The sequence below is a fragment of the Vidua chalybeata genome, chromosome 6, assembly GCF_026979565.1.
Source record: "Vidua chalybeata isolate OUT-0048 chromosome 6, bVidCha1 merged haplotype, whole genome shotgun sequence".
Taxonomy (NCBI): Eukaryota; Metazoa; Chordata; class Aves; order Passeriformes; family Viduidae; genus Vidua; species Vidua chalybeata.
This window is the reverse complement of record NC_071535.1, coordinates 55857496-55883942: the sequence shown is the minus strand read 5'-3', so window position 1 is coordinate 55883942 and position 26447 is coordinate 55857496. Positions and strand designations below refer to the sequence as shown.

The 26447-nt window shown below is 64.7% G+C and overlaps 1 protein-coding gene across 6 annotated transcripts; it reads left to right on the top strand.

Annotated features, from left to right (window-relative positions):
- The first annotated feature begins 240 nt into the window (after positions 1-240).
- On the top strand, positions 241-26243 carry SYT7 (synaptotagmin 7). Of its 6 annotated transcripts, XM_053946006.1 has the most exons (13): positions 241-334; positions 10344-10447; positions 12432-12511; positions 13821-13952; positions 14515-14730; positions 17047-17415; positions 19159-19284; positions 21524-21659; positions 22073-22343; positions 22702-22871; positions 23279-23393; positions 23474-23673; positions 24478-26243. In XM_053946006.1, exons 1-13 carry the CDS (start codon positions 304-306, stop codon positions 24580-24582), a joined length of 2055 nt encoding a protein of 684 aa, XP_053801981.1. In that variant the 5' UTR covers positions 241-303; the 3' UTR covers positions 24583-26243. The 6 variants fall into 6 exon arrangements, with proteins under 6 accessions (XP_053801981.1, XP_053801983.1, XP_053801982.1 ...); XM_053946008.1 differs by lacking the exon at positions 14515-14730; XM_053946007.1 differs by lacking the exon at positions 19159-19284.
- Positions 26244-26447: the final 204 nt, after the last annotated feature.

The following is a 26447-nucleotide window of genomic DNA, read 5'->3' as shown; positions in this document are numbered from 1 at the left end:
CGCCAGCAGCGAGCAGCAAGTGGATGCAGGATCGCGCCGCACACGCACCCGCACACACCCGCACACGCACCCGCACACGCACCCGCACACGCGCGCACCCCGCAGCAGCGGGCGGCCAGCACGGGCTCCGCGGGGCTCCCGGCCCCCCGCCGCCGCATGCGGGCTCCCGCCGCCCCGCCGCCGCCCCCCGCCCCGCCGCCCCCTCCCGCCGCCGCCTCCGCCGCCGTCTGATGAGCCGCGGCCCCGCTGCACCGGGCAGCCGCCGCCCCGCCGCCCCGCCGCGCCCCGCCGCCGCCCGCCACCATGTACCTGCACCCGGAGGCTGCCAGCGCAGGTGAGCCCCGGGCCGCTGGGGACGGGGGGAGACGGAGACACGCAGGACGCGGGGACACGCACCGGGGGTGGCCGAGCGCTCGCCGCCCCCCCGGGGATCCGCCGTGGCCGTTGCCCGCTTTCCCCCGCGCCTCCCCGGGAGTTACGGTAGTTTGGGGAGAAAGTCACCGCCGCCGCTGTCACCGCGCTGCGGAGCTGCCGGAGCCACCGATACCCCCCGCCCGGCGACACCCCAACCCCCGCGGGCAGCATCCTGCTCCCCAGCCCCCCAAAAAACACGGGGCGAACCCCAAATCCCGTTTGGGTGCCGGCGCCCAGACAAGCATCCAAAACATCCCCCCTCTCCTCACCCTGCGGAGCAGCTGGAGCCCCGGTTTCCCCCCCCGGGACACCCCGAGCCCTGGGCAGCATCCCGCTCCCCAGACCCCCAGCAAACCCCCAGACCCCCGGGAGAGCCCCAAATCCCGGCATCCAGACCAGGATCCAGCGGTCAGCACATCCCTGCTCCTCACCTCCCGCCCCCTCCGTCCTCCTGGGGGTCCCCGTGCCCCGTCCTGCTGCACCTCCGGAATGACACCGGGACACGCGGGGGTGGGCGGCTGGGGAAGGGGCTTTCTCCGGCGCGGATTTGCTGAGCTCATGCTCGGAAGGCAGCAGTCGGCCCCGCACCAGGGAATCTGGGACGCTGGCGGGGACGTTTTGGGGGTGCCCGAGCCGGTGCGGAGACACAGGGATGCTGCCGGAGCGATGCGGATCAGCGGGGCCTGGCAGCTGTCCCCGGCCGTGTCCCGGGGCCCGGGGAGCGGGCAGAAGGACAGCGTGTCCTGCGGTGGCGTGGGGACGTGCCGGCGGGGACGCGGGGACAGCGGGCGCCGCCGGGGAGAGCTGCAGGTGCCAGGCCTGCGGGATCCGGCAGGCTGGGGCGCGCCGGGCACCGCCACGCGCTGTCACCCACGGCAGGTGACGGCGTCACCGCTGCCCGGGAGTTGGCAGCTCCGGCCGAGCTGCCTTCGAGGGGAACTTTGCGCCTGCCCGCAGGCTGAGCGCTCCCACCGGCAGCGGCTCCATCCCGTGCCACCGCGACCCCGCAGGGATGCCCGGAGCGCGGCACGGCACTGCTTGGCCCAAGGTCACCCGGCGGGTGGGTGGCCGAGGGGGAATGCCAGCCGGTCCTCGCCGGCAGCAGTGTGGCAGGGCTGCCCTTCCCTCCCGGTGCCCGAGATTCGCTCCTGCCTTGTTCCCCCTCCAAACTTTGCACCTGCCCCCAGTTTGTCCCCCTTGTCCCTGCCAGATGTCCCCGTCGGCGGCCGGTGGGCTACCCACGGCTGCTTGTGCCATCGCCAGCTCTGCTTTGCAGGCTGGAAGCTCCCAGGGCAGAGCTCGAGCTGCCGGATTTGGGGGGACAGACCCCCTGTCCCCGCTTCCCAAACCCCGTGCTCCCCGGCTGCTGGGGCTCCCGTCACGTGGGAGTTTTCCCACGTCACCGGCGGCGGCTGTGCCGTGGCGCCTGGAGCCGTGGGGTGCTGGGGGTGCACACACCTGTGCAAGCACCCTGGCACTGCCTGCTTCCCTGGATGTTCCCACCTTCCCCGGATTTTCCAGACGTGGTGCTGATGGGGTGCCGGGTCTGTCCCCCACCCCGATGGAGGCTGAGGGGGTGCTGTCATCTCACACCCCCGCAGGATTTGGGAAGAGCCAGCCAAGCCACATCCCGGGGTGAAGCAATGCCTGTTGTCCCCCCAAAACCCTGCCTGAGGTGGCACCAGCCTCGTCCTCTTCGTCCCCTGTTCCGTGTCACCGTGTGAGGACAGTGGCTGCGGCCCCCAGCGCTGGCTGCGTTTCATGGGGGGAGAAGATGCCGGGAAATTCGGGAAACTTTGCTGTCCAGGGAAAGAGGGATCTGGGGGGTAACCTGGAGCCCAGAGGTGCTGCTGAGGCGATCTGGTTCTGGGGTTGGAGACGCCCGAGGAAGTCTGGTCTTGGCTGGCAAGGGGTGTTGGGAATTGGGATCAAGCTGAGGTGCTTCCCAAAGCGGCTCCCGCCAGGCTGGAGGCTTTTTTGGGGAGCCGCAGGGAGGCTGTGCTGCTGGGGGACCACCAAACGATGTGTCAGGAGAGCCTCGTCCAAGCGCGAAGCAGAGCTTGGGGCTGCCCGCAGAGGTGCCCTCTGTGCCACAGGGACAACGTCCCCCTCGCTTTGGGAACATCGGACAGCTCCCTTCCCCCTGCCAGACTCCCCTCGAATACCTGTCCCCGCTGCTGGCACCAGCTGTCCCCTCTGGGGTGACATTCGCATCCCCAAAGCTCCATCTCAGCGCAGCGAGCAGGTGCCGGGGGCCCTGCTCCCCACGTCCCCATCTTTCCCGGCTGGAAGCGTTCCGAGCAGAGCCGCGCGGCGGCTGGAGGTGGTGAATCAATAACCAGGCAGCAGCTGCCTGTTTTCCCCCCGCACCGCCTCGGAGCGGGCGATGGAGCCCCTGGTGCTGGCGCGGCCGTGGGAGCAGCTCCCCGGGGCTGGGGAGAAAAGCCGGGCTTCCAAAGGAGCCGGCACACGGCGAGGAACGAGGCGGGGGCCGGCGGAGGGGCTGGGAGCGGGATGAGGGAGCTTGACGGGCGGGAAGGCAGACAAAGAGCGCAGGGATGGCAGCGCACGGGCCTGGCCGGGAGCCGGGCACCTGCTGCAGCCTCGCGTCCCGCACGGCGCCGGCACGGAGAGGGAGCCCCAGACCCATCCGGAACCCCCATCCTGCGCCGCCCTGGGGTCCCCCTCCCCGCCAGGCCCTCTGCTTCAGCCCGAGGGATGCTCCTGCCGGCGTCTCGGAGAACCTCCCACGGCCTCACCCCGGCCTTTTGTCCCCCAAGGCGACTCCATCCCATTTTCCGTGGCTGTGGGGGGTCTACGCGGATGCCGAGCCCCCCACAGTGGGGGTTCCTTGCCCCCAGCAGTCGCCACCAATTTCAACTCTTTCAGCCTCCCCACGCCCGTACGGACGTGTCCCAGGACCCCCCTGAGCACGGCTGGGGCAGAGCAAGGACAAGGATTGGGGATCTCCCCGCCGGGCGGGGGGTCTGGCTGGGAGGTCTTGCTGATCCCCCCTGACTCCGAGGAGCAGGAGAGGAGCTGGAGGCGGCTTTTCCAGCGCCTGATCTCGCGGCTTTTCCGCCTGCCGAGGAAGGAGGAGGGGAGCGGGGAATGAAGACAGATGCAGATAATATCGCTGCCACCCCCCGGCCCCCGGGGGCTCAGCTACAATATCCATTATGGATGGATCCGGCAAGGGAACGGCTCCCGGAGAGCCGCCGGAGCGCGGGGATGATGGGCAGAGCCCCAGTGTCGAGCAGGGGGACGGACCCCCCTGGCTGCGCCTGGCAGGGGGCCTGGGGGGCGTGTGTGGGGCCAGGCTGGCCGTGGGGGCGGCGGGTTGGGATGCGCCAAGCGGAGCATCCCCCATCCCTGTGGGTGCCAGCGTGGCTGTGGCACGGGAGGCTTCGCGCCCGCCTGCCAGCCCCGGGTGCCCCCCCAGCGCCCCGTCCCCTCCTGGCGTCCCCGGGCCTGGCTGCAGGAGGGAGAGGGTCACCTTGGGGGGAGTTAATGAGGTTTGAAGGGAAGCGGTCGCGCCGGCGGGGACGGAGCCGCCGCGGTGGCGGAGGGACAGCACAGCACAGCAGCTCCGCTCCCGGCCCTCCGAGGGGGGCACAGCCCGTGGATGCACCCCGGGGGGTTCCGGGTATCCAGGGAAGGCGGGGTGATCGGCTCTTCCCCTGCGGATGGGGCTGTGGGACACCGGTGGCTGCGGGGGGCGATGGGTCCTGTCCCCGCTCCACCATGGATGACCATCCCTGCTGCCCCATGGATGACCCTGCCTCTGTGTCCCTGGAGGATGCAGCCCCGGGATCAGGCTCTCCTGGAGGATTTCCAGCACCCCCACCTGCCCCGGGCACCTTCCCGTATCTGAGTCCCCAGTCCTCCCTCCGGGGCCTTTCTCGGCCCTTCATTCCCCTCCTCTGCCTCCTCTCTCCGAGCTGCGTTTTTCCATATTTCCATGTGTTCCCCTCCAAGCCTCCTCTTCCTCTCCCAGCACCGCCAGCCCCCGGGTCTGAGGGCTGTGGCCGACCCTGAGCATCCCCCACCTTTGAACTCCCTGTGGGAATCCTGTCCCCACGGTGGCCTTGCTGTCACAACACATGGAGCCCGGGTGACGTGACTGGGGGGCGCTGCCCGGGGGGAATCAGGGAGCTGGGGAAGCCAGCGCGGGGCTCGTGGAGCTGGGATGGGCTGCACGGAGCCTGCCCGCCCTTGTTCCCTGGGAGCCGCTGGCTCTCTGCCTTCCCTCTCTCCTGCTGTCACCCGAAGGGCTCGGGAATGATGGAGAGCCCCGGGGCGAGAGGCTAAGTGGCGACGGCGCGAGAGCTGGCAGTGCCACTCGGGATGAGAGCCCAGCCCGCTCCTCCGTGCCCGCTGCCAGCGCCAGGAGAGGATTCTGCGCCAAGGGAAGGGGGGCTGGGGTGACTCCAGGGTGGGGAGCGATGCCCAAGGGCTCATTTTGGAGCAGGGATGACGTGGAGCACCAGCCTGGCCGGGGGATGAGCAGCGTCCTCTTGGGAGCAGGGGATAGGGATGGGGATGGGGATGGGGATGGGGATGGGGATGGGGATGGGGATGGGGATGGATGCAAACCGCGGGAGCAGAGGGTGCTCCGGGGTTCTGGGTGCTCCTCGGGAAGAGAGACGGGGTGGGGACCATGAGGCAGAGAAACCACATGGCTCTCCGGAAATCCTCGGCCAAAAATAGCCCAGCACCAGGGAAGGAGCGCCTTCCCTTGCCAAATTCTCCCTCCATCACCAGCTCCTGCTTGCCGTGGCCGGAGAGTGGGGACAGGTGGCATCAGGGCTGGAGGGGACACAGGAGGGACTCATCCATGCATGGCAGCTGGCAGGGATAGGGGATGTCTGGGAGCATCTGGCTGGAGCTGTGCAGTGTTTTGAGATGGTGCTCACCTGCCACAGCCTCCCGTGGTGGGGCCGGTGTTGGTAGGTTCTGCCACCCGAAGCCCCCCAGGACTGGCAGCTCGGTGTGGGAGAGGCAGAGCCGGCCGGATTGACAGCTCCGGGGGATGGACAGATGGCTGGATGGAGAGGCAGATGTGTACGAGGGATGGATGGATGGACGGATGGATGGATGGAGAGATTGATGGATGTGTTGGAGGGGGACGCACGGATAGACAGACAGATGGGGAGCAGACCTGGGGTGCTGAGCTGTGGCACCACTCCTCTCCCCCAAGGCTCATCACAGGATCCTGCTGGGCAGCGGGATGGCCGTGGGGCTTCCAATGATCCCTCACATCTACAGAGCCCATGGGAGCACGTGGGCAGGTGGCACCGCCGGACCCAGCTGGCCCAGCCTCCAGCTCTTCCACGTGACACGCCAAGCCTGGCTCGCAGCATTCCCAAAATGCCCACTGGGTTGTTACCAGGGATGGCAGCAAAGCCTCATCCCCCTCCGTGCCCATCCCTTCTCCCTCTCCCTGTGCCAAGAGCTTGGATTCCATGTTCCTGCTGTGCCCGCCGGGGTCCTGGCCGGCTCCCCCCCGCCCCGCGCCTGGGATCCTGCACAGGAGCGAAAGCTGCAAATTCACAGCTTTTCAGCTGCATCCTAAAAATAAGAGGTTTGGGAAATATCAAGCAAATGAGTGGGAGGATGAGAAGAGGAGGAATTAATGGCCTGGCGCCAGGCAGGCAGCATCTGGGAAGCCCCGGCGTGACAACGCGGCCACCTCACTCGGTGCCGTGTGGCCCTCCACCCCGGCAGCACGAGGGGCTGCTCCGACGCCGCATTCCTGCCCTATCCCTTCCCATCCCACAGCTCCTCCCCGGCACCACCATCCCCATGCAGGCTCGGCGTCACATCCCGCTCCGGCTCCGCAGCTCACGACGACGGCGCACCGTGGAATGTTGGGGGGGGGGGGGGGGTGGAGGGACGCGCTGCTCGCTTGGCATCTTCTCCCGCTGCCCTTTTCCCGGGAATGCACGCGTTTCCGCTGCCGGTTTGCCGGCTTGGCACATGGAGACGTTTCTCCGCATGGAGCTGTGGATGTCGGCTTTGATCACCACTTCCAGGGAGCTCAGCGGGAGCTTGGCCTGGGGGGGGGGGGTCCCCACAGCTTTGATTTTCCCCCCCAGGGTGCTTGGCATCCATGGATCTTGCCGCTGGAACAGGGTGAGTGGGAGGATGCTCCAGGAGATGGGGCTGCAATACTGAGCAGCTGCCAGGGAGACGCAGTGTCCACAAAAGTTGGGAATTTCAGGGTCTGGATGCAAAAATATGGCCCTGAGAGCCTGGACAGGGTCATCCTCACTGGGACACCTGCAGAGAGGTCGGTTCCAGCCGTGATGCCACAGGTGTGAGGCTTGTTCCAAAGCCTTTGCTAATCCAAAGCCTCTGGCACTTCATGAAGATTCCAGCCTCTCCATCCTGTGGAGGAGCTACCGTTTGGGAGAGCTGGAACCATTCCTGGATGCCCCTTGCAGGGGCTTTGCCTTCCCAGCATTGCTCCAGGGCCGTGGGCTTTGGCTGGAGGTGATGGGTCTGAATCCTGGGATTGGCACAGGGAAACAAGGAACTGGGGGGAAATGGGCGGAGCTGCCCGTGAGCCTGATGGTCTCACTGTGCCGGGCTCAAGTGATGCCTGTCCTGGAGCTGAGTGAGCACAGGGCCACCAGAACCGCAAAGCCACCAAAGTGTCCGAGGCTGCTGGGGTGCACAGGGCCTCTGGGATGCACAGGGCCACCAAGATGCCAGGGCCACCAAGATGCACAGGGACGCTGGGATGTGCAGGCTCGCTGGGATGCACAAGTCTACCAAGAAGCACAGGATCACTGAGATGCCCAGGGATGCTGGGATGTCCAGGATCACTGGGATGCCCAGAGCAACCAAGATGTCCAGGATCACTGAGATGCCCAAGGCTACCAAGATGCACAGGATCACTGGGATGCCCAGGGCCACCAGGATACCAAGGGCCACCAGGATGCACAGGGATGCTGGAATGTGCGGGATCACTGGGATGCCCAAGGCCACCATGATGCACAGGATCACCAGGATGCCCAGGGACACCAGGATGCCCAGGGACACTTCTGGGTGTCCCTGGAATGGGCTGTGCCACAGCTCCCACATCCACCATTCCTGCACACGCCGGAGCTGAGCTGCGTGTGGGATCCGTCGGCATTGGCAGCTCTTCCCAGCTTCAGGCGCATCTTGCCGGATCTCCGGCTCACGCGCCGCTGGAGAGGACTAATCCCTCTTGGATCTCTGCACCTCTCCTTGTGCCGGGGTCGGGTGTGAAGTGTTTCCTCACATCCACAAAGGCCAAAGCTCGCTCGTGCTCCAGAGGCAGCTAATCCCGAGCCCGCAGGAGCGGCGGATAAAGGAGGATAGCCACGTGACTGCATCCCTGTCTCTCAAATATTCCCATCTCCCACTCCAAAGTGGGCACTGTGAAGGGTGCACGGGGTTCCTTGTTTGTCCTAGATATGCCATGAAGACCCTTCCCCTGAATCCAGAACTCTCTCCACTGGCACAGGGACCCTCTCCCCTGACATGAGGACCCTCTGCCTGCATCCAGAGCCCTCTCCCCCTGGAACAGGGACCCTCTTCCCTGGCTCACGCAGCACTGCACAAATCCCACGCTGGAGAGCTGCGGCGCTAAGGAGGCAGGTAATCCCCTCATCAATAACGGCCTGGAAAAGTGGAATTATATCCCGTCAAGTGGCATTGAATCCTGACGAAAGAGCCGCAGGGATGTTCCACCCCCTGCCCAGCCTCCGCAGCATCCCCTGCTCTGCCAGCAAGTGGGATGGGATTGGGACCTCGATCCCTCCGAGGAGGGACGTGTGGCGTCCGCCTCGTGGCCCCCCCTCACTGCGCCCTCGGGATGAGGCAAGACCAGCGAAGGGCCGCTGGGATTTGGGACATGGCCGCAGGGACCCCATGACCGTGGACGCTCAAGTCCCACCCAGCCGTCTCCATGCCCCCCCCTGGATTCGCGCTGGCAGCCGCGGAGATTTATGGAGAGCGGCGGGGAAGGAGGGCCAGCGGCGGCGTAAACAAGAGTCTCGTTTTCACCTTGTCACCCTCTCCCGGGGCTGTGTCCCGGTGCCACGCAGCTCCCCGCGTCCCCTCTGGATCCACCCGCTCCAGGGCATCCCGTGCCGCGCATCCCAACCGGCACAGGGACCCCCACACCGCGCCCCAGGGCTGGGGACGCGCCAGGAACTCCGAGCGGCTCCGAGTCTTTAATTAATTGAGTGCTAATTGCCTGGAAAACGAGTCATTTAAGTCATGCTGAGGGCGGCGCAGCCTGGGGGCCAGAATCGCTCCCCTCGCCCTGGGGACACGGCGTGATCCCACCGGGAAGGGCCGGACCCACCCCGTACACAGGGACATCCCCTGGAGCCCCCCAAGCAGGATCCCGCTGGTGAATCCATCAGAATCATGGGCTAACGCCAGGTTTGGGGGTGTGGTGACACCTTGGCACGGGGAATTTGGCCCCGGGAACCGGCGCTCACTGATGTCCCTCTCTGGACATTGCCACGGCCGTAGTGGCCTCCGCAGTGCCCACCCCTTCCCTCGCCTTCTCCTTTGATTCCCTCTTTCCAGATTAATTTGAGGATGAACTTGACCCCGCAAGGACCGAAGATCTGTTGGAGCTCCGTGCTAAGCCAGAGCGGTCACGGTGTTCCCAAGCTGGAGCAGGGAGCACCAAGCGGCGGGGCAAGGAGAGCTCATCCCAATTCCCAGCCCGCCCAGTAAACCCCCGTGCCGCTTGAACTGGTCTGGATCCCACCCGAGGAGGGGTGCCCGGCGCTCTCCGGCCGTGCCGGCTGCTTCCCATTCCCCCGGCAGTTTATCCAGCCGGGGTTTATAAATGTTGGAAATTAAGGGCTGGTCCCAAATTCCCTCCTAGGCAACAGTTGCTATGTGAGTTTTATACACAGGCTCCTCGTGATCCGGGAGCGATGGAGGAGCTGCCTTTGGATGGAGAGAGTGCGGGTGCTGCAGGGGGGACCTGTCCCCAAAACCTCCCCCACCGCATGCCACCCTCATTTTCTCCTCAAGGAATTTTTATAAATCTCCCCTACATGGTCACCATGCCCTTTCATTGTCTGATTCCAGCAGGGATGTGGGAGCTCTGGGTGCCTCGGCACGTGCTGGGGGTGATTCCAGAGCCCCGATCCCCCCTCCCGGTCCACTCTGACTCACCCCGGCCTCGGTGCCGCCGGGAATTTTCGTTACAATAACAAGGTCTGCGGGCGAATTAATTATTAACATTTATTGTTTAATATTTATACTGCAGCACCGCTCTCGGCGCTGCTCCGGCCTCGCCGCCTCCCGCCACCAGCTGGGGCTCCCGCCACGGACAATCCCATCCCAGCGGGCACGGCGGGATGTGGAGCATCCACAGGGATGCCGTGGTGGGGGCCCTGCCCGGAGACAAAGCTGAGGCTGTTTGGGGTCCCGCTGGACCCCTCCGAGGCGCCTTGGGTCCGAATTCTCATCCCACAGTGGTCATTCTGCAAGATGGGAGCACGGGCATGAGCGGAAGTGCTGGATGAGATTGATGGCTCCTTCCCACGCTTTTAGGGTCCCCAAGTTTGCCCCCAAGGCCAAGGTGGGGAGGAATGGGTCTGCACTGCCATTTGGGATGAATCCGTGTGGGACTGGCCCACAAAGCAGCAGCCGTGGCCTTTGCCGGCCGTGCCGGTGCTCCCGTAGTGCCAGTGGGGATTAAAGCTCCAGCCTGAGCTCCCAGGAAGTGCTCAGGCCAGATTCCCCCCAGGACGCACTCACCGGGAGCCCAGAAGCCAAGAGGGTGGCCACTGTGACGGGACACTGCAGAATGGAGTTGGAGCCTGTTGGACCACATTCCCAGTGTTTTTCATCCCTGTACCCTGGTGCACGCCAGGAACACCCCAGGATTTAGGTCTGACCCCCCCTTTGTGCTCTGCTCCCCCCAGGGACCCCCTCCCGCGACGTCCTCCTGGTCTCAGCCATCATCACCGTCAGCCTTAGCGTCACCATCGTCCTCTGCGGGATCTGCCAGTGGTGCCAGCGGAAAATGGTGAGTGTCCGGCTTCCCTCCTGCCTTCCTGGCATCCTGGTGTGCTCCCCGTGCCGCCGGTCAGGGGGTGATTCCCTCTTCCAGGGCAGCAGCCAAGCGGAGGCAGCTCCCCGGAGCTGCCGGCTGCAGCTTTTATTTGGGCTTTTCCGGATGTGCTAATGAAATGTTTGGGCGAAACTGTTTGTGTGGCACAAAGGGAAGTTTCCAAATATATGGATATATATTGGTGACGAGCCGGAACGAGCTGGCCCCTGTCCTGCTGGGCACGCTCCTGCCTGGAAAAGCCCCATGGGAAGGCGGCCAGCCCGTCCCTGGCAGCGCCGGGTGCCGTGAGCCATTCCTGCCGCCCGCTGTGCATCCCTACTTCCCTCCCCGAATCCCACCGGGGGCTTGGGACAGCGCTCCCTCCTGCCCCGCATCCTTCCTCCTCCTCCTGCTCCTCTCCCGGGAGCAGGACATGCTCAGCCACGTTTCCTTCGCCATCGGAATCGAATCTGGGTCAAGTGCTGCAATGGCAGCGGTGCTTCCCGCCAGGGAGATGCCCACCCCCAGCCGTGGGAAGGCAGCATTCCCTTGGGAATGGGAGAGGGGGTCCGCATGGCGATGAGGCAGCGGGAGGGCGGTGGGTGGGAAGGGCCCTTCCAGGTGCCACCCAGGGGATGGGGAGAGAGAGCTGGCGGAGGAAAACGCACTGGAAAGGAGGAGGCTGGAGCTGGCAGAGGAACAAACAAGTGTAAATTGGCCGGGAAGGCGCATCCCAACCGGCCCTCGGCAGCACCCGGAGCTGGAGTGGCTGTGTGGGAACGATGGCCAAGCCTGGCCGGCCGGCTCCAGGCCATGCCCACGTGGCCACCACTGCCATGTCCTCACGAGCCTTGAGCCACCGCAGCCGGGGACATGGATGAGTGCAGGGTTGGGGGATAATTCCCTCTGGGATGGCCTGTGAGCATCCAGCGAGGTCAGGTACCCTCATGACTCCCGGTGGGATTAGTCCTTGGGCATCTAAGGAGATCCAGGTGTCCCCCTAGAGCTCCTGGCAGCATCAGCCCTTGGGCATCCAAGGAGATCCAACATCCCTGCAGTTCCTAGCAGGATTAGCCAATGTGAATCCAAGGAGGTCCAGGTGTGTTTCCCTGCAGATCCCAGCAGCATTAGCCCTTGGGCATCCAAGGAGATCCAACATCCCTGCAGCTTCTGGCAGAATTAGCCCTTGGGAATCCAAGGAGGTCCAGGTGTTCCCCTGCAGCTCCCAACAGGATTAGCCCATGGCTGCCCAAGGACACTGTGCTGAGGGTCCAGGTGTCCCAGCAAGCCAAGGAGATGGCTCCATGTGGATATGAAGAGGTTGGGAAGTAGGAGAAAGGAGAAACATTCCCATTCCTTGGGCAGGCTGGGTCAGGCCTGCCTCCTGAGATCCAGGACCAGTGGGATGGAAGGACTGTTTCTCCACCCCATCCTGCTCCAGCAGCTGTTCCCATCCCACCTCATCCACCTGGCACTGCATGGAGCATCCTCGCTTCCAATTGTTGGATAATTGGCACTAATTGGCTCCTGCCCACCCTGGCTCAGAGCAGCGCTCAGAACCTGCCGGAGTGCCCTGATTACCAGCCCCAGTTTGGAGCCAGCTCCGGCTTCATTATCCTATGGCAGCACTTCCCTGCTGCTGGGAAAGGTGAACTCAATTAATTTAGGCCCAATTAGGCCTAAAATTATCCACTCCTTCCCAGTGAGGCCATGGAATGGGATGCTGGCGGCTGTGGCCATGCTGTCCTTGGGGTGACGCAGGGCATGAGCCCCCAGGGACCAAGGGATGGGGCCTTTGGGAATTTTGCTGCCTGGATGGGTGGGATGAAGCCTGGAGACCATAAGGGAAAAGGCAAAATCCAGGTCAAACTCTCTAAATGACGGCAGCTCCCATCTTCCACTGGGATACTCCAGGGGTCCTCTGTGACCCCCTGACCCCCCTCTCCTCTCCTTTCCACAGGGAAAGCGTTACAAGACTTCCCTGGAGACTGTGGGAACTCCGGATTCCAGCCGAGGCCGCAGCGAAAAGAAAACCATCAAGTAGGTGCCAGGATGGGGGGGAGAGGAAGGACAGAGGTGGCCATCCCTTCTCCCAGTGGGAGAGGGGCTCTGGGAGACTGGGAGAGCTGGTGGGTGTCTCCAGAATCCTTGTGCATCCCACTGAGCCGTGGGCATGATGGAGTCACGGGAACAGCGGCGTGGGTGTCCCCAGGGATGCTCCAGGCCTGGGTGTGTGGATTCTGAGCTCTGCCCGGTGGGGCTGGAGCAGCTCTGCATCCTACAGGCATTCCATGGAGAAAGGAGAGCCGAGCTGGGGCATCCCACGGCACTGGGTAGGGAGTGAAGTAGAGGCTGGAAGCTGAGGGTGTTCTCCTGGGCATCCCAGATCCAGCACTGCCTCTCCACACCCTCCACAGGCCTCCAGGGAGGAGGGAGCTGGACCACCAGGAGGGAAAAAGCTCCTGCCTGGAATAAGCTTATGGAAAACTTCCTCCCATGGCTGGCCTGGGTGTTATCAGGGTGCAGGGGCACCTGGACGGCTGCTCCCAGCCAACCAGGATGAGCTGGGAACGGAGGGGAAGGCGCATCCCACCCGATGTCATGGCACAGGCAGCTTTCCCAAACTCCAGCACATTCCATACAGCCAGGATCAAGCTGGAGCTGCAGGTGGGCATTGGAGACTTTTCCAGTCTCCCAGCACCAGCGGGGAGCTGCTGGACCCCTCAGCCCCTGGCTCGCAGCTCCAGTGGCTTCCCGGAGCCAGAAGGTCCGGGTCCTGTGCTGGCAGCAGGCCGGCTCCACAGGAAGGGATCCACAAGGGAAGGGATCCACAAGGGAAGGGATCCTCAAGGGAAGGGATCCGCAAGGGAAAGGATCTGCAAGGGAAGGGATCCGCAAGGGAAGGGATCCAGAAGGGTCCCCAACGTGCAGCAGTGTCATGGTTAACCAAGTGCTTCCAGGACCCGGCTGCTGAGCAGGCAAGGACACACGGACACGCATGCCGAGGACGCACGGACACACATTCGGGAATGCCGTGCAGGCACCGCACTCGCCGACACCTCTGTCACCCCCCCACATCCTTCTCTCCTTCCCAGCCGGTGGAGCCGCCCGCTCCTGTCTCTCCGCAGCTCTTCCCATCCTTCCATCCATCCTTCTGTCCGTGCCTCTGTGTGTGTGTGTGTGTGTGTGTGTGTTGGTGTTGGTGTCCGAGGGGTGGGCCCCCTGTCTCTCTCCGCAGGATCCTGGTGCTCCGGGGGCAGAGGGCTGCTTTTCCTTCTCTCTCGCAGGAATTCAGCTTCTCTCTCTTGTATTTCCCTTTTCTTTCTCCCCTGGAATCCGGCCGCTGTAGCGATCTAGACAGAGACTTTTGGAATAACAATGACAACACAGTGCAGCAGAAATGGAGCTCCTACCCTCCCAAGGAGTTTATCCTAAACATTTCTCCTTACGCTCCGTACGGTGATCCGCGCCTTTCCCTCAAGTGAGTCTCTCCTTACCGAGTCTGCTCCGTGTAGTGAGTATATGGGCAGCACCCACTCGCCTTCCTCCTCCTCTTCCTTCCCCTTTCCCTCCTCCTTCTCCTCCTCCTCTTGCTCCCGGGCTCCCTGCACGCCACCCCATGGGCCGTCCCATGGAGACGAGCAACCCCTCCTTCCCGCATTCCCGGGGCCGGCCGGGATCTCCCTCCAGGACGGGGTTGCGCGTTGGGGGCACCCCCTCGGCGTGGGGACGGGTCCCCCCGGGGCTGGGCTGCCGGCGAGCGGGACCCTCCTTCCCGAGCCCTCTCCCTCCTCCTCCCTTTCTCTTGGATGTTTTGCCGAGGCCCCCACGCACCCCGCGGCCAGGACCCCTTTTTTTTTGCAGTGCTGATGTCTCTCTTTCTCTCTCTGTCTGTCTGTCCGTCTCTTGTCCGTCTGCCCCCTCCGGCTCTGTCGCACTCCCCTCATTCCCTGACGGCTCCCCACGTTTTCCACGTCCATCCGTGTGTCCGTCCGGCTCCCTTCGTGTCTGTCTGGGGGGGTCCGGCCGCCGGCCCGGCCCAGTGGCTCTCTGTTATCAGGGGCCAAACTGACGGCGTCGGCCGCCGCCGGGCTGTCCGGGGACCGCGACGGCCGGCCCGGGGACAAGCAGCGGCTCGGCGAGGATGGAATGAGGAGCAGCGTGTCCGCCCACAGCGAGCCCGGAGCTGGAAAGGCGGCACGGGGCCGCTGGCACACGGTGCAGAGCCACTTGGCCGCAGGGAAGCTCAGCCTGTCCAAGTGAGTGAGCACGGCACGGCACGGTCCGGCACGGCACGGCCACGGCCACAGCCGGCGGGCCCGGGCGCCCGCTCCCCACTGCGGATGTGCTTGGATGGGGGCCACCGACAGGTCCCCGGGGCCGCCAGCAGGTCCCCAGGACCACCGTGCCGAGGGAGAGGAGGCGTTTCCCGTTCTCCCTGCGGTGTTTTGGCTCAGGGTCAGGAGAGAAGGCAGCTGGGCAGGAACAGCACCTTTGGGTGCTGTCCCCAGTGCTGAGGGTGGCCCTGCCCAATCCCGGTGGGAAGTGGCTCAGCATTCCCAGCTCAGCTTCTCAGGGCAGGCAGCGCCACCTCGGTGGTGTCCCAAAGGCAGGAGGTGCTGTCCCACGCTCCCATCGCTCAGGGACAATCAGGGACAGGGTGTGGCATCTTCCCTCCGTGCGCTCCCTTGGCCCCCGGCACAGCCACCGGACCCGGCGCCGGCACCACCACCTGATGCCGAGAAAAGTTGCGGAAATTCCGATCAGATTTAGGGAGAATCCGAGCTCTGCCAGGCTCTGCGGGGCTCCAGGCCGGGGTGGGGGTCTCGGCGAGACCTTTCACTGCTGGCAGCGCCGTGGCTCCGGTGGGAGATGACGGGGGTGTGCCAGCTGTGGGCTCTGTCCGGCGTTCCCGGTCTCTGCTCCGGTTCTCCGCGCTGGGTGGGATATGACAACCGGGGGTCCCGGCTGCAGCGCCGGCACTCCGGGACAGCTCGGTGACACCGCCCATTCGGCGTGAGGCTGCTGCGCTCCAGTCGGGCACTGGGAAGCAGGAGGGAGAGGCGAGGAAAAGCGGGAGCTGCGCGGCCTTCAGCCGTTCCCCCGCTGGGAATCCGGACAGACGGAGCAAGGCGGCAAGGGCAGGGTTAAGGGGACGTGGCGGAGCGCCCTGTTTTCCAGCATCCCCCTGGCGCAGCGCCGCCGGGATTGGGGGTGTCCCGGGGGTGCAGGCCGAGGGTCTGGCTGTGCCGGTGCCAGGGATCCATCCGGGCACGGGCAGGGCGCGGTGCCGCCTGGCACGGCGCTGGAGGAGCTCGCGCCTCCAGCTGGCGCGGGGCCGACAGGAGCCAGATTTAGTTTCCTGTGACTGAGAGGTTGTAAATTGAACTAATTTAGGATTCGATAGGAAAACGAAAGGAGGTCGGCGGCAGTGCGGAGTGGGGGGGAGGCAGCGTCCGGGCAGTGCCTTCGGCCCCGGCCATGGGGCTCCGTCCATCCTAGCTCTCCGCTCCTCTCCACTCCCTTCCTTTCCCTCCTCTCTCTCTTTCTCCCACCTTTCGCTCTTTCTTCATCTCCTTTTTTTTTTTTTTTTTTTTTGTTTTGTTTTTTTTGGAGCTGTCTATCCCTCCCCGCTCCTTCTCTGTCCCCGCTGCTGGCACTGCACGATGGCACAGCTTCGCCCCGCGGTCCCAGCCGGCAGCGCCGGAAAGGGGACAGGGTCGGGGGCTGCTGCTCAAGGCCACTCCTCGGTGCCAGGCCGTGGTCCCGGGAGGACTTTCCTCTCCTGATCTCGTGGCCACGAGCTTCCCAGGCTGCCCTGGGCAATCCGGCGCGGCTGCATGGGCTGTGCCACGCATGTGCTGCATGGCCAGCGCCGCTTCCTTGGGGCATCCCGCTGCTCTCTCTGCTCCGCCGCCCACACGAAGCCCGTCCGCCCCGGGCCGGGCTGCTCCGCTCTCCGTGTCCCACCAGAGCTGCGTCCGTATCCCCCAATTCCATGACCTCTCACCCCGGTTGGAGCCTGGCTTGGCCCTGGGGACGCCTCGCTGGAATGTCACCACCACGGGGGTTCGGCCCCCGCCGCGGCGCTGCGGGATTCCCCCCTTCCCGCAGCGTCCACCACGGAGGGGATGGGATGCCGAGCCCCCGCGGCGCCGCTGCTGGGTGCTGGGCTGGACTGGGAGGGACTGGGACGCTGGGATGGGCTGGCTGGCAGCACGTGAGCGGGCGCCACGGGATTTGCCTCACGCAGCAGCCTAATTATCCCGCAGAGCAGGTCGGCCGGCGTGCTGGGCAGGCGCTGGCGGAGCGGCGGCCGCGGGAGCGGGTGGGCATCCGGCCCTGGCGAGCCCCCCGGGAGGCAGGATGGTGGCGGCCCGAGCCCCCCGTGCCGCCGGCAGAGCCGAGCCGCGGGCGAGAGGCGGAGGATCCGGGCGCTGCCCCCGCTGGCTCCCGCCGGAGCGCTCCCTGCGCTGGGGCATCTTCTCTCTAACTCTCTTATTTTCCTTCCTCCAATTTTGCCCCTTCACCTTCTTCTCCTTTCTCTCCTCTCCTCTACCCTTCCTCTCCCTAAGTTTCGAGGACTCCACCCTGTCCACAGCCACTACCCTTGAGTATATCCCCACCTCAGCAGGCGATCCCAAATTCCAGAGGCCCCGCACGCTCGTGCGCCAGCAAAGTCTGCAGCAGCCCCTGAGCCAGCACCAGCGCGCCAACCACAGCCAGCCCACCACCAGCCAGAGCCTGGGCCACCTCCAGGCCCACAGCGGCTCCTCTGCCGCCGCCGCCAACTCCCGGGGCTCCCGCGGCGGCCCGGCGCGCCAGGGCACCGCCGCCGGCTCCAAGCAACGGATGGCCGGGGGCAGGAGCCGCTCCAACCCCGGCAGCTGGGACCACGTGGTGGGGCAAATCCGCAACCGCGGCTTGGACATGAAGTCCTTCCTGTAAGTGTGCGTTCGCCATCACTGTCCTCTGCATTCTCCTCTCCACCCCGCTCCATTCCTCTCTGCATCCCTTCCCTTCCTTTGCTCTCTCTGCTCCATCACTCTCCATCACCCTCTCATGTGCGCTATCCTTCTGCTCCTTTGCTCTCTCCACCCCTCTCTCCATCGCTCTCCTCTGCTGCCTTGATCTCTCCATTCCCTCTCCATCCCCCTCTGCTCTGCTCTATCCCTCTGCTCATCCCTCTCTAGAATCCTCTCTCCCTCCCTCTCTCCTCTACTCCTTCTTTCTGCTCATCCCTCTCTCCATCCCTCTCTCCTCTGCTCCTTTACTTGCCCTGGTGCAGCTGCTAATCTGTCACCCCCTTGGGGACACGCTGCCCACAGCCTGCGGGAAGGTCCATGTCCCCCCCGGCTCACGGGGGGCTCAGGGAGGGGGCTCCAATGTGCTTTGCCACGCCCCTGGCCATCCCCTTCCATCCCCAGGGAGGGCCACCAGTGAGGTCCCCAGGGAGTGACGTTGTCCCAGGTTGTCACAGTGCAGGTGGCAGAGTCTCCTGTGCCGGGGTGACCGTGAGTTGGGCCCCGATATCATTCCTAGCCAGAGAAGCCGCGGGATCTTTAATCCGCCTTAACCCCATCTCCTCCATCGGCGCTGGATTTCCAGCATCAAACCCCGGGGACTAATCCGAGTCACCATATCTTGGCACATGACATTGTCCCTCCTCTGCAGAGCTGGGCCCCCCGGCTCCATCTTCCTTTAGATTCTCCAGCACCTCCCTGGCTGCTGTTTGCCCCCTGGCACCCTGGAAAAAGGAATGCTGAGGTCCCAGCTTTGCTTTCTGCAGGCTGGTGGCACTTGGAGGGGGATGCAGGACTGACCCTGCCCCTCCATGAGTTGACACAGCACTTCCTGCATCAAGATTAGATTTGAGACACACAAATTTGGGTGCCCATCCCACCCCCTTCCCATTCTGGTGAGAGGGTTGAACCTTCCTCCAGGCACCCGCGGGTGCACTGCCCACGATCCCCTCTCCACTCTACCCTCTCCCAGGTTTCTCCCAGCTCCATTTCCCGGCTTCCCGGTGTGGAGCTGCGGCTCACCAGCCATCCCGAGGGTCACGTTCTCCCTGTTTACCCAGCGCCGGGGCTGGTTCCAGCCTGACTTGGCGGAGAGGGAGCAGCCGCAGAGCCCAGACGTGCCGAGTCAGCGCCGCTTCCCAGCGGCTGTCATTTCCCACCGCCTCTTTCCCCATCCATCGATTTTTCTTTCGCTCTTTCACCCTGTCCACCCTCCCCGGCGCCGCGGTGTAAATGCAGTTACAGACCCGGGCGAGGACCCGGAGAGGGCAAAGAGCCTGGCCATGGCACCGCCAATCCCTTCCTCCATGGAATGATGCTGGCAACTCACTGCTGTCACACCCTTCCTCATTCCCGGCCCCTCCAGGCATCTTTTCCCCCCTTCATCAGGATTTTGGTATCCTCCCTGCCCGGACCGGTGGAGGAGAGGGACAGCGCGGGTGTCCACGCCTGCCGGGCTCCCTGGACCCGGCGCCTTTCTCCCCACAGCCCTGTGCACCCATACTGGCCACCATCACCTCGCAGGAGCCGGTGGGGAGAGCCGGGGGTCCCCTCGCCGCCGGGGGTCCGCGGGACGCCGCCGGCTCCTGCCAGTTCCCTGCCTGACGCTGTGTTCTCCTCTCTCTTTCTCTCTTTCTCCCGCTGCCGGCGGGGCCGCCCGGGCAGGGAAGGCCGGATGGTGGTGCTATCCCTGGTTTTGGGACTCTCAGAGCAAGATGACTTTGCCAATATTCCCGACCTGCAACCCGCTGGGACGCAGCCGAACCAGGCGAACGCTCAGGGGGACAAGAGGTATGAGCGAGGACGAGGCCAGTCCCGCAGGAGGAGGAGACGAGGGCCTCACCCAGGGTGGAGGAGGAGGAGGAGGAGGAGGCTGGCCTCGTGGAGCGCGAAGGTTGGAGCGGCACAGGGTGGCCCAGCGGGCACCGGGACGTCTGAGCTCTCCCCGGCACCGGCACCCGCGGTTCTGCCTCTGGAGCAGCGGCACGGAGAGGACCCCCATCCCTTCCTCCTCCCTCCTCCCTCCCCCTCCTGCCCCTTCCGGCCCTGGCTGCATGCGGGGAGGGGGGCGGGGGGACACGCTCAGGGACAGGGGGACAGGGGGGGTACCCCCCAAGTGATGCCGCATGGGCTGAGCCGCGTTCCATCCCGACACGCTGCTGCCACCTCCATCCCGGCGGGATGGGCAGCTCCCCTGGGGATCCGGGGACACCGCTGCGGTGGCAGGGGGGCAGAGCGAGCGCCACAGGCCGGGAGGATGTCGTACCCCCCGTTCTCCTCCAGCACGGCACAGCCCTTCGCCTCTGGCTGCTCCCCGCATTCCCGGCGTGCCGCAGGCTCGGCAGCGCACCCGGGCACCGGCGCCCGGCCGCGGCCACCGGCGCTGGCTGGCAGAGGCAGAGGGTCCGTGCGCCGCCGGGAGCGGGTGTTCATCCCCTCCGGAGAGGGGAGGAGGTGTGAAGCCGGCGGGCGCTGCCTCCCCGTGTGCTCGGCGTGCGGATGAACTGGCACCGTTCTCGCCCGCCGGCTATTTTTACCCTGCTCCGCTTGGTTTCCCTCCATCTTTTAGCACTTCCCTCCCTGGCGTCGCGCTGCGCAGCCGGCCCCCGCCGGGAGCACCGGCAGCCCGTGCCGGCCGCCGGCTGCCCCGTGCCGAGGGGACGGGGACGTGGGACACGGCGGGTGGGTGGCTGTGCCGCAAGACCCCGCTCACCGCTTGCCTCAGCTCCCTGCTCCGAAACCGCATCCCTGCACATGCATGGCATTCCCCACCTCCATCCCTCCCGCTCCTCGTTCCCTGGACTCCGCAGGACGTGGCGGGATCAGCCGGCGGAGGGGACGCGCTCCGGCAGCCTCGGCTCTCTCCCGCCCCCCGACGCTGCCGACCACCCGCTCTTCTTCCTCAAAACACCTCCTCCATCCCTGTTTCGCAGCTTCTTCCTTCCAGCCTGTCCCCGGCGGCTCCAGCCCGGTGCCTCGGCGTGTCTCCTGTCCCGGCGACTCCGTCTGTCCGTCCACCCGCTCCGCTCCTCTCTCCCATTCCCTCCCGGCAGGCCGGCGCTGGACGACGCTACTCCTCCTTTCTTTTGCTCTCTCCCGCTCTCTTTCCCGCTATTCGTGACCTCCGCCGGCATTCCCGGTTCCACCGGCGCCTCCTCGCTCAGCGGCTCCTCCACCTTCATTTTCCCTGGTTTTAACCTAATTTTGCCTCCCCAGCTGCCTCGGCCTCTCCAGTCCTTTCTGGGTGCCATCCTGTGTGTGCGTGTGGGTGTCCCCATTGCCCCCCCATGTCCCCTCCCCGTGTGCCTGTGTGTGCTTGGCGTGGTGGCGTGTGTCCGTGGCATGTTGTGGCTTCCCGTGTGTCCCTGCACCTCTCGGTCCGTCTGGTGGTTTGTCACCGTGTCCCAGCTCGGACAGGAGGCGTGGCGGGGGGCTGGGAGCATCCCAGGCTGCCTGTCCCCTCCGCCACGTGCCTGTGTTCCGTTGTCCCCGTGCCTCGTGGCAACGTGGCCTCGGCGCATTCCCGCCTGTCTCCATCGCTGCTCTGTCCGTCTGCCTCCCACCGCTCCTGGCTGCCCACCCTGCCCGGCACTGTGCCCGGGAGCCACCGTGTGTGGGGACAGCCAGGACAGTGATCCCAGGGGTGTCTCAGGCACAGGAAGTGGGGCAGGGGGCAGCGAGCCCACATGGAGCACCCGTGGGTGCCTGGTGCCCACTGGGATAAGAGGGTGTTGGCGTGTGAGGAGCAGCCACAGCCGCAGGTGCTGTGGGGACCATGCTGTCCCCACCATCGCCGTGGGACGTGGCCAGGGGGACCTGCTGCCGTGCCCTAAAGGTGCCAGGCCACCAGCTGGCTCTGGGATCAGGGCCGGGATGCTGGCGGGCTGCAGCCACCGCCTGTCCCAGCAGCGTCTGTCAGGTGCTGGCACAGCCCAGGCTCGGTCTCCGCTGGCAGAGGGTGCCCGGGAAGCCCCTCGCTGTCTCACCCTCGGCTCCCGGCCCCTCTCCTCCAAGGCCTCTCTTCCTGCAGGTTGCCGGCCAGTGGGAAGGCTGGGAATGCAGCACCGGCACCGGGGCAGCCGCCGCATGATGAGTCCGACCGCAAGACGGAGCCGCATTCTTCCGTCTCCGACCTGGTCAACTCCCTGACCAGCGAGATGCTCATGGTGGGTGGGTGGGGTGTGCTGGGTTTGGGGGTCTCCACGCTCAGTATCCAACCTTCCCAGCTCTTCCCTGCACCATCCACAAGCGCTCCGGCACGTCCCTAGCCGCTGTGCCAAGTCCCCGTCGGCTGAGCCGACGCGCCGCGGACGAGTCCCCCAGGCTGGCACGAGGGAGCGAGCGGTGCTAGACACGTGAGGGATGCGCTGTCAGGAGGAATTTGGCTAATTGGAGCTCCCGTTCCGCGGGACGAGTGGCACCGAGCCAGGAGCTGTTGGAAGCGGTGGGGGCAGCAGGAAGCCAGGGAGAGGCTGATGTCCCCTGACAGCTGGCAGGGCTGGGGTCTGGGGGACGGGGGTCGGGTCCCCGCTAGTCCCCATCACTGCGCTCATCCCCCTCCTCTTCCCCCCTCCCACAGCTCTCCCCAGGCTCCGAGGATGACGAGGGCCACGAAGGCGTCAGCCGGGAGAACCTGGGCCGCATCCAGTTCAGCGTCGGCTACAACTTCCAGGAGTCCACCCTGACCGTGAAGATCATGAAGGCACAGGAGCTGCCGGCCAAGGACTTCAGTGGCACCAGCGACCCCTTTGTCAAGATCTACCTGCTCCCTGACAAGAAGCACAAGCTGGAGACCAAGGTCAAGAGGAAGAACCTCAACCCGCACTGGAATGAGACCTTCCTCTTCGAAGGTATGGATTGAGATGGGCTGGAGGGGATCAGGGTGGGAGCAGAGCCTCGTGGGACCCTCCTGGACTCAGCCCAGCTCAAGCCACCAGAGTGGTGGCTGGTGGTGATGCGATGGATTGGCCAAGCCACCGAGGCCAGGCTCGATGTGCATCCCATAAAGAGGATGTAGGGGAAAGTTTGGAAGGTTCCGTGCCCCCATGGGTGGGTGCAGATGTGGGAATTAATGTGGCAGCAGCTCCTTGTGCCGTGGGCTGCTCCCCGTCCTCTGCCTGGAGCCAGGGTCTTGCCACCAGGACAGGAAGGGTGAAGCAGTCCTGGAACTGCTCCTCATCTCCTTTGGCTTTTCCATCTCTGTCACAGGGTTCCCCTACGAGAAGGTGGTGCAGCGGGTGCTGTACCTCCAGGTCTTGGACTACGACCGCTTCAGCCGCAATGATCCCATTGGAGAGGTGTCCATCCCACTCAACAAGGTGGACCTGACCCAGATGCAGACCTTCTGGAAGGACCTGAAGCCCTGCAGTGATGGCAGCGTAAGGCCCTGGACCCCCCATCCGCCTGGGGAGGGGAGGTGACTCCCCGTCCCTGCAGTGTCCCAGTAGGACCACCCCCCATTCCAACAGGGACATTTTCTGCTTCAGCATCTGATAGAGATTTTTCTCTTCCCAAATTTTATATTAAGTAGCCTAAAGTCTCATTTTGGGTCAAATCAAACTGTTTCAGGTAGACCTAAAATGAAAGTTTTTTTCCTTCTCCTGCCTCCAGCAAGGCCAGAGAATGTCCCACTGGGGGCGGCCCCATTTCCTCCTGCCCTGATTTTCTGTGCTTTCCCAAAGCCCACCCTTGGGCTGCTCTGGTGGGGGTCCCATGCTAGCACCCTGCTCCCACAGAGGAGGTCTGGGGGGCATGGGTGTCCTCAGGGAACATATGTGTCCCACAGGGAAGCCGCGGGGAGCTGCTGCTGTCGCTGTGCTACAATCCCTCGGCCAATTCCATCGTGGTGAACATCATCAAGGCACGGAACCTCAAAGCCATGGACATCGGGGGCACCTCAGGTACGGCACCGGCTGGCCCTGATCCCGGGCAGCATTCCCTGGCTCCCATCTGGGGCTGAGAGCGGCTCATCTCCCGCCAGATCCCTACGTGAAGGTGTGGCTGATGTACAAGGACAAGCGGGTGGAGAAGAAGAAGACGGTGGTGATGAAGAGGTGCCTGAACCCCGTCTTCAACGAGTCCTTCGCCTTCGACATCCCCACGGAGCGGCTGCGCGAGACCACCATCGTCATCACCGTCATGGACAAGGACAGGCTGAGCCGCAATGACGTCATCGGCAAGGTGGGTGACACGCCTGAGGGACACCCAGGTGGGAGCTGGGGACGGCCAGGCCCAGGGATGCCGGTGCCCGGTGCCATCTCCAGTGTGGAGTGTGGTGCGGAGCCCTTGCACGGGGTGTCACGGCCATAGAGGGCCGGAGCTCTCCCAGAAAGGCAGGAATGGAGGGATGGAGCATGGGGAGCCACACCGGCATGGATCCCACCCCTGGGATTACTCCCGCAGAATTATCCATGAAATCACCCAGCTCATGGTTAGCACAACGATGACAAATGAGCGCCATAATCTCCGCCCATGATCCCCAAACGCCGCGCTGGGGTCGGGAAAACACAGCAGTTGGGATAAATCCACTAAATAAATCCCCGGATCATCGCCGCGGGCTACCGGGCAGGGGCGGAGGTGGCGGCGTCCCCAGTGCGGGCACATCCAAGAGCCCGATTCCAGGGATGGACAGGCAGTGGCCATGATATCCCACTCTCCGTTAAAACCCCGCCCGTGGCCTGAGGCTCGCTAATCCCTTTTGATCGCATAATTAGCAGCGAGCTCTGCTCCCTCCCGGCTCTCCGGCGATGATCCGCGGAGCCGGAGCGGTGGCGCCGGCTCCCCGAGGTGGCAGCAGCAGCAGCGAGAGCTGGCACACGCGCTTTTCCGCGGCGCAATATGGAAAACTGAGGGATAAAAATAGCCCGGATCCGTGCCGAGCCCGGAAAAGCGGGGCTGGAGCAGTTTGGGGGTGAAGGCGTCAGCGCCAGGCAGAGGGATGGGGATGGAGAGGCCGTGGCGGCTCCAGGGATGCGTTTCCCGTAGATTTACCTGTCCTGGAAGAGCGGTCCCGGCGAGGTGAAGCACTGGAAGGACATGATCGCCCGCCCGCGGCAGGCGGTGGCACAGTGGCACCAGCTGAAGGCCTGAGCGCTCCCGGACCGCGGGCTCGGGGTCCCCCTTCCCAGCTCCCAACCCCTTCCCGTGGCGCTCCCGGCCAGGGACCGGCGGGACAGCGGCTTGGCTCGCGGGAACCCTGCGGGAGGACGGGGCCGGAGCCCCCCCGAGCCCCGGGGTTCGCCTCTCCCTGGGGTGCGGGGGGTGCGGAGCCGCCCCCAGCCCCGGCCGAGGAGGTGCCAGAAGCGATGTCCCCCCATCCCTATTCCCACCATCGGGCAGGACTTCTGCGAGTGCTTCCAGCCCCGCTCCCGGAGCCCCTCGGCCCCTCCCCGGCCTCGCCCCCCCTCATTTCAGGGGGTCAGGCTGCAGGTGCAAGAGGGACCCTCCTCCCTCCCCTTTCAGCTCCATAAAACCTCTCGGAGCCGCCAGCGGAGCCACAGAGCCCCCCCTGCCCCGCCCCCTCCCCCCGCGCCCCCCTCGAGTCCGCCGGGGCGGGCGGGGGACACCGAGGGGAGGGGACAGTCCCTTTTCCTGGGATCGGAAGCCATGACACAGTTCCTTATCCAAAGCGGGCTCCTTCGTGCACTGCCTTCAGCCAGGTTCGATGCTTTACCTCCGTCTTGGGTTTCGGCGGGAGCGGGGGGTCCTTAAGCCGCCCTGGGGACCCCGGTTCTGCCCTCCCCCCCCAGCTCGGGCGGGAATGCGGAGCTCCACAGGGTCCCCTTCCAGCCGGGCTGACCCGGGCGCCGGGGCTGCTCCGGGAGCCCCGTGCCCACCCTTGGGGATAAAGGGTGGAGCGAGCGCTGTTGTCCCCATCGAGGGCAGGTGACATTCCCTGGGCTGGTGGCATTCCTTGGGACAGCCAGCCTGGCAGGATCAGTGCCAGCAGCAGCATCCCCACGGAGCCCTGGGATGCACATGCCAGACCCCTTCCCACTCCCTGGGACCCCCAAAAACAGGGATGGACCCACCTGGGAGCCCCACAGGGGTGACAAGGGGGTCAGTGGTGGCTCTCTGTGGCAGACGCCGGATCATCCTCAGTCTTCCTGCTCCCCCCGTGGCAACCTTGGCTCCCAGCAGCTCCCACAGCCCCAATTTAGACAATTTTGGACAATCTGGAGAGAAGTCATAATACTGCTGTTACAGTAATAACAACGCTTTTAGGGACATTTGTATTTTTGTCATATTCTCTCTTTTTTTAACATAAAAGAAGAGACTTACATGCCTGGGGAAGAGGTGGCAGGGCCAGGGCTGTGCCAAGCCGGGTGCCCCCCACGGCCCCTCGGGCACCCCGCTTTTCCAGGCTGGATTCCTCGTCCGCGGTCGGGCTCCCCGGGGGTTTGTGTGTTCATTTTTAACTCTAGAGCTCGTAGCCGTGATCTTGTTCAGGTTCTCTCTTCTTCATGTGACGGTAACATCCAACTGGTGTGTAAAATAAAGAAAAACAGTACAAAAAAAAACCTAAAAAAAAAAAATTAAAAAAAAAAGAAAAAAACATATAAAAAATCCAATAAAGAGCCCGGCCCGGCTGAGGAGCGGCTGGAGCGGGGGGTGCCCGGCTGGCGATGCCAAGGATGGGGCACACGGGTCGAGGCGTCTCCTTTGAAGAATCCTATTTTTGGGGAGTGGGGCCCCTCGTTTTCTGGAGGCAGCCCCTGCTCTCAGTAATAAAGGACAGTCAGTAACTGCCAGCGTGAGTCATCTGTGGGACTGGGGGAATGCAGGGGGTGGATCCTGGGGTGGGAATGGGGGCACCACACATGGCTGAGCACCACAGTTGAGTTGGGTGGGCATCCCCCCGGCACTGAGCATCCCCCTCACAGCTCCAAGCATCCCCTCCTCAGCATTACCCCTCCCAACCCTGAGCATTCCCTGAGTATATCCCATCCATCACT

Excerpts from the sequence above, each read along its gene's own strand:
- SYT7 (XM_053946006.1), top strand. The coding sequence starts at position 304 with ATGTACCTGCACCCGGAGGCTGCCAGCGCAG. Across the intron at positions 19,285-21,523 it reads AACGCTCAGGGGGACAAGAG|GTTGCCGGCCAGTGGGAAGG; the intron begins GTATGAGCGAGG and ends CTCTTCCTGCAG. Across the intron at positions 23,394-23,473 it reads GGACATCGGGGGCACCTCAG|ATCCCTACGTGAAGGTGTGG; the intron begins GTACGGCACCGG and ends ATCTCCCGCCAG.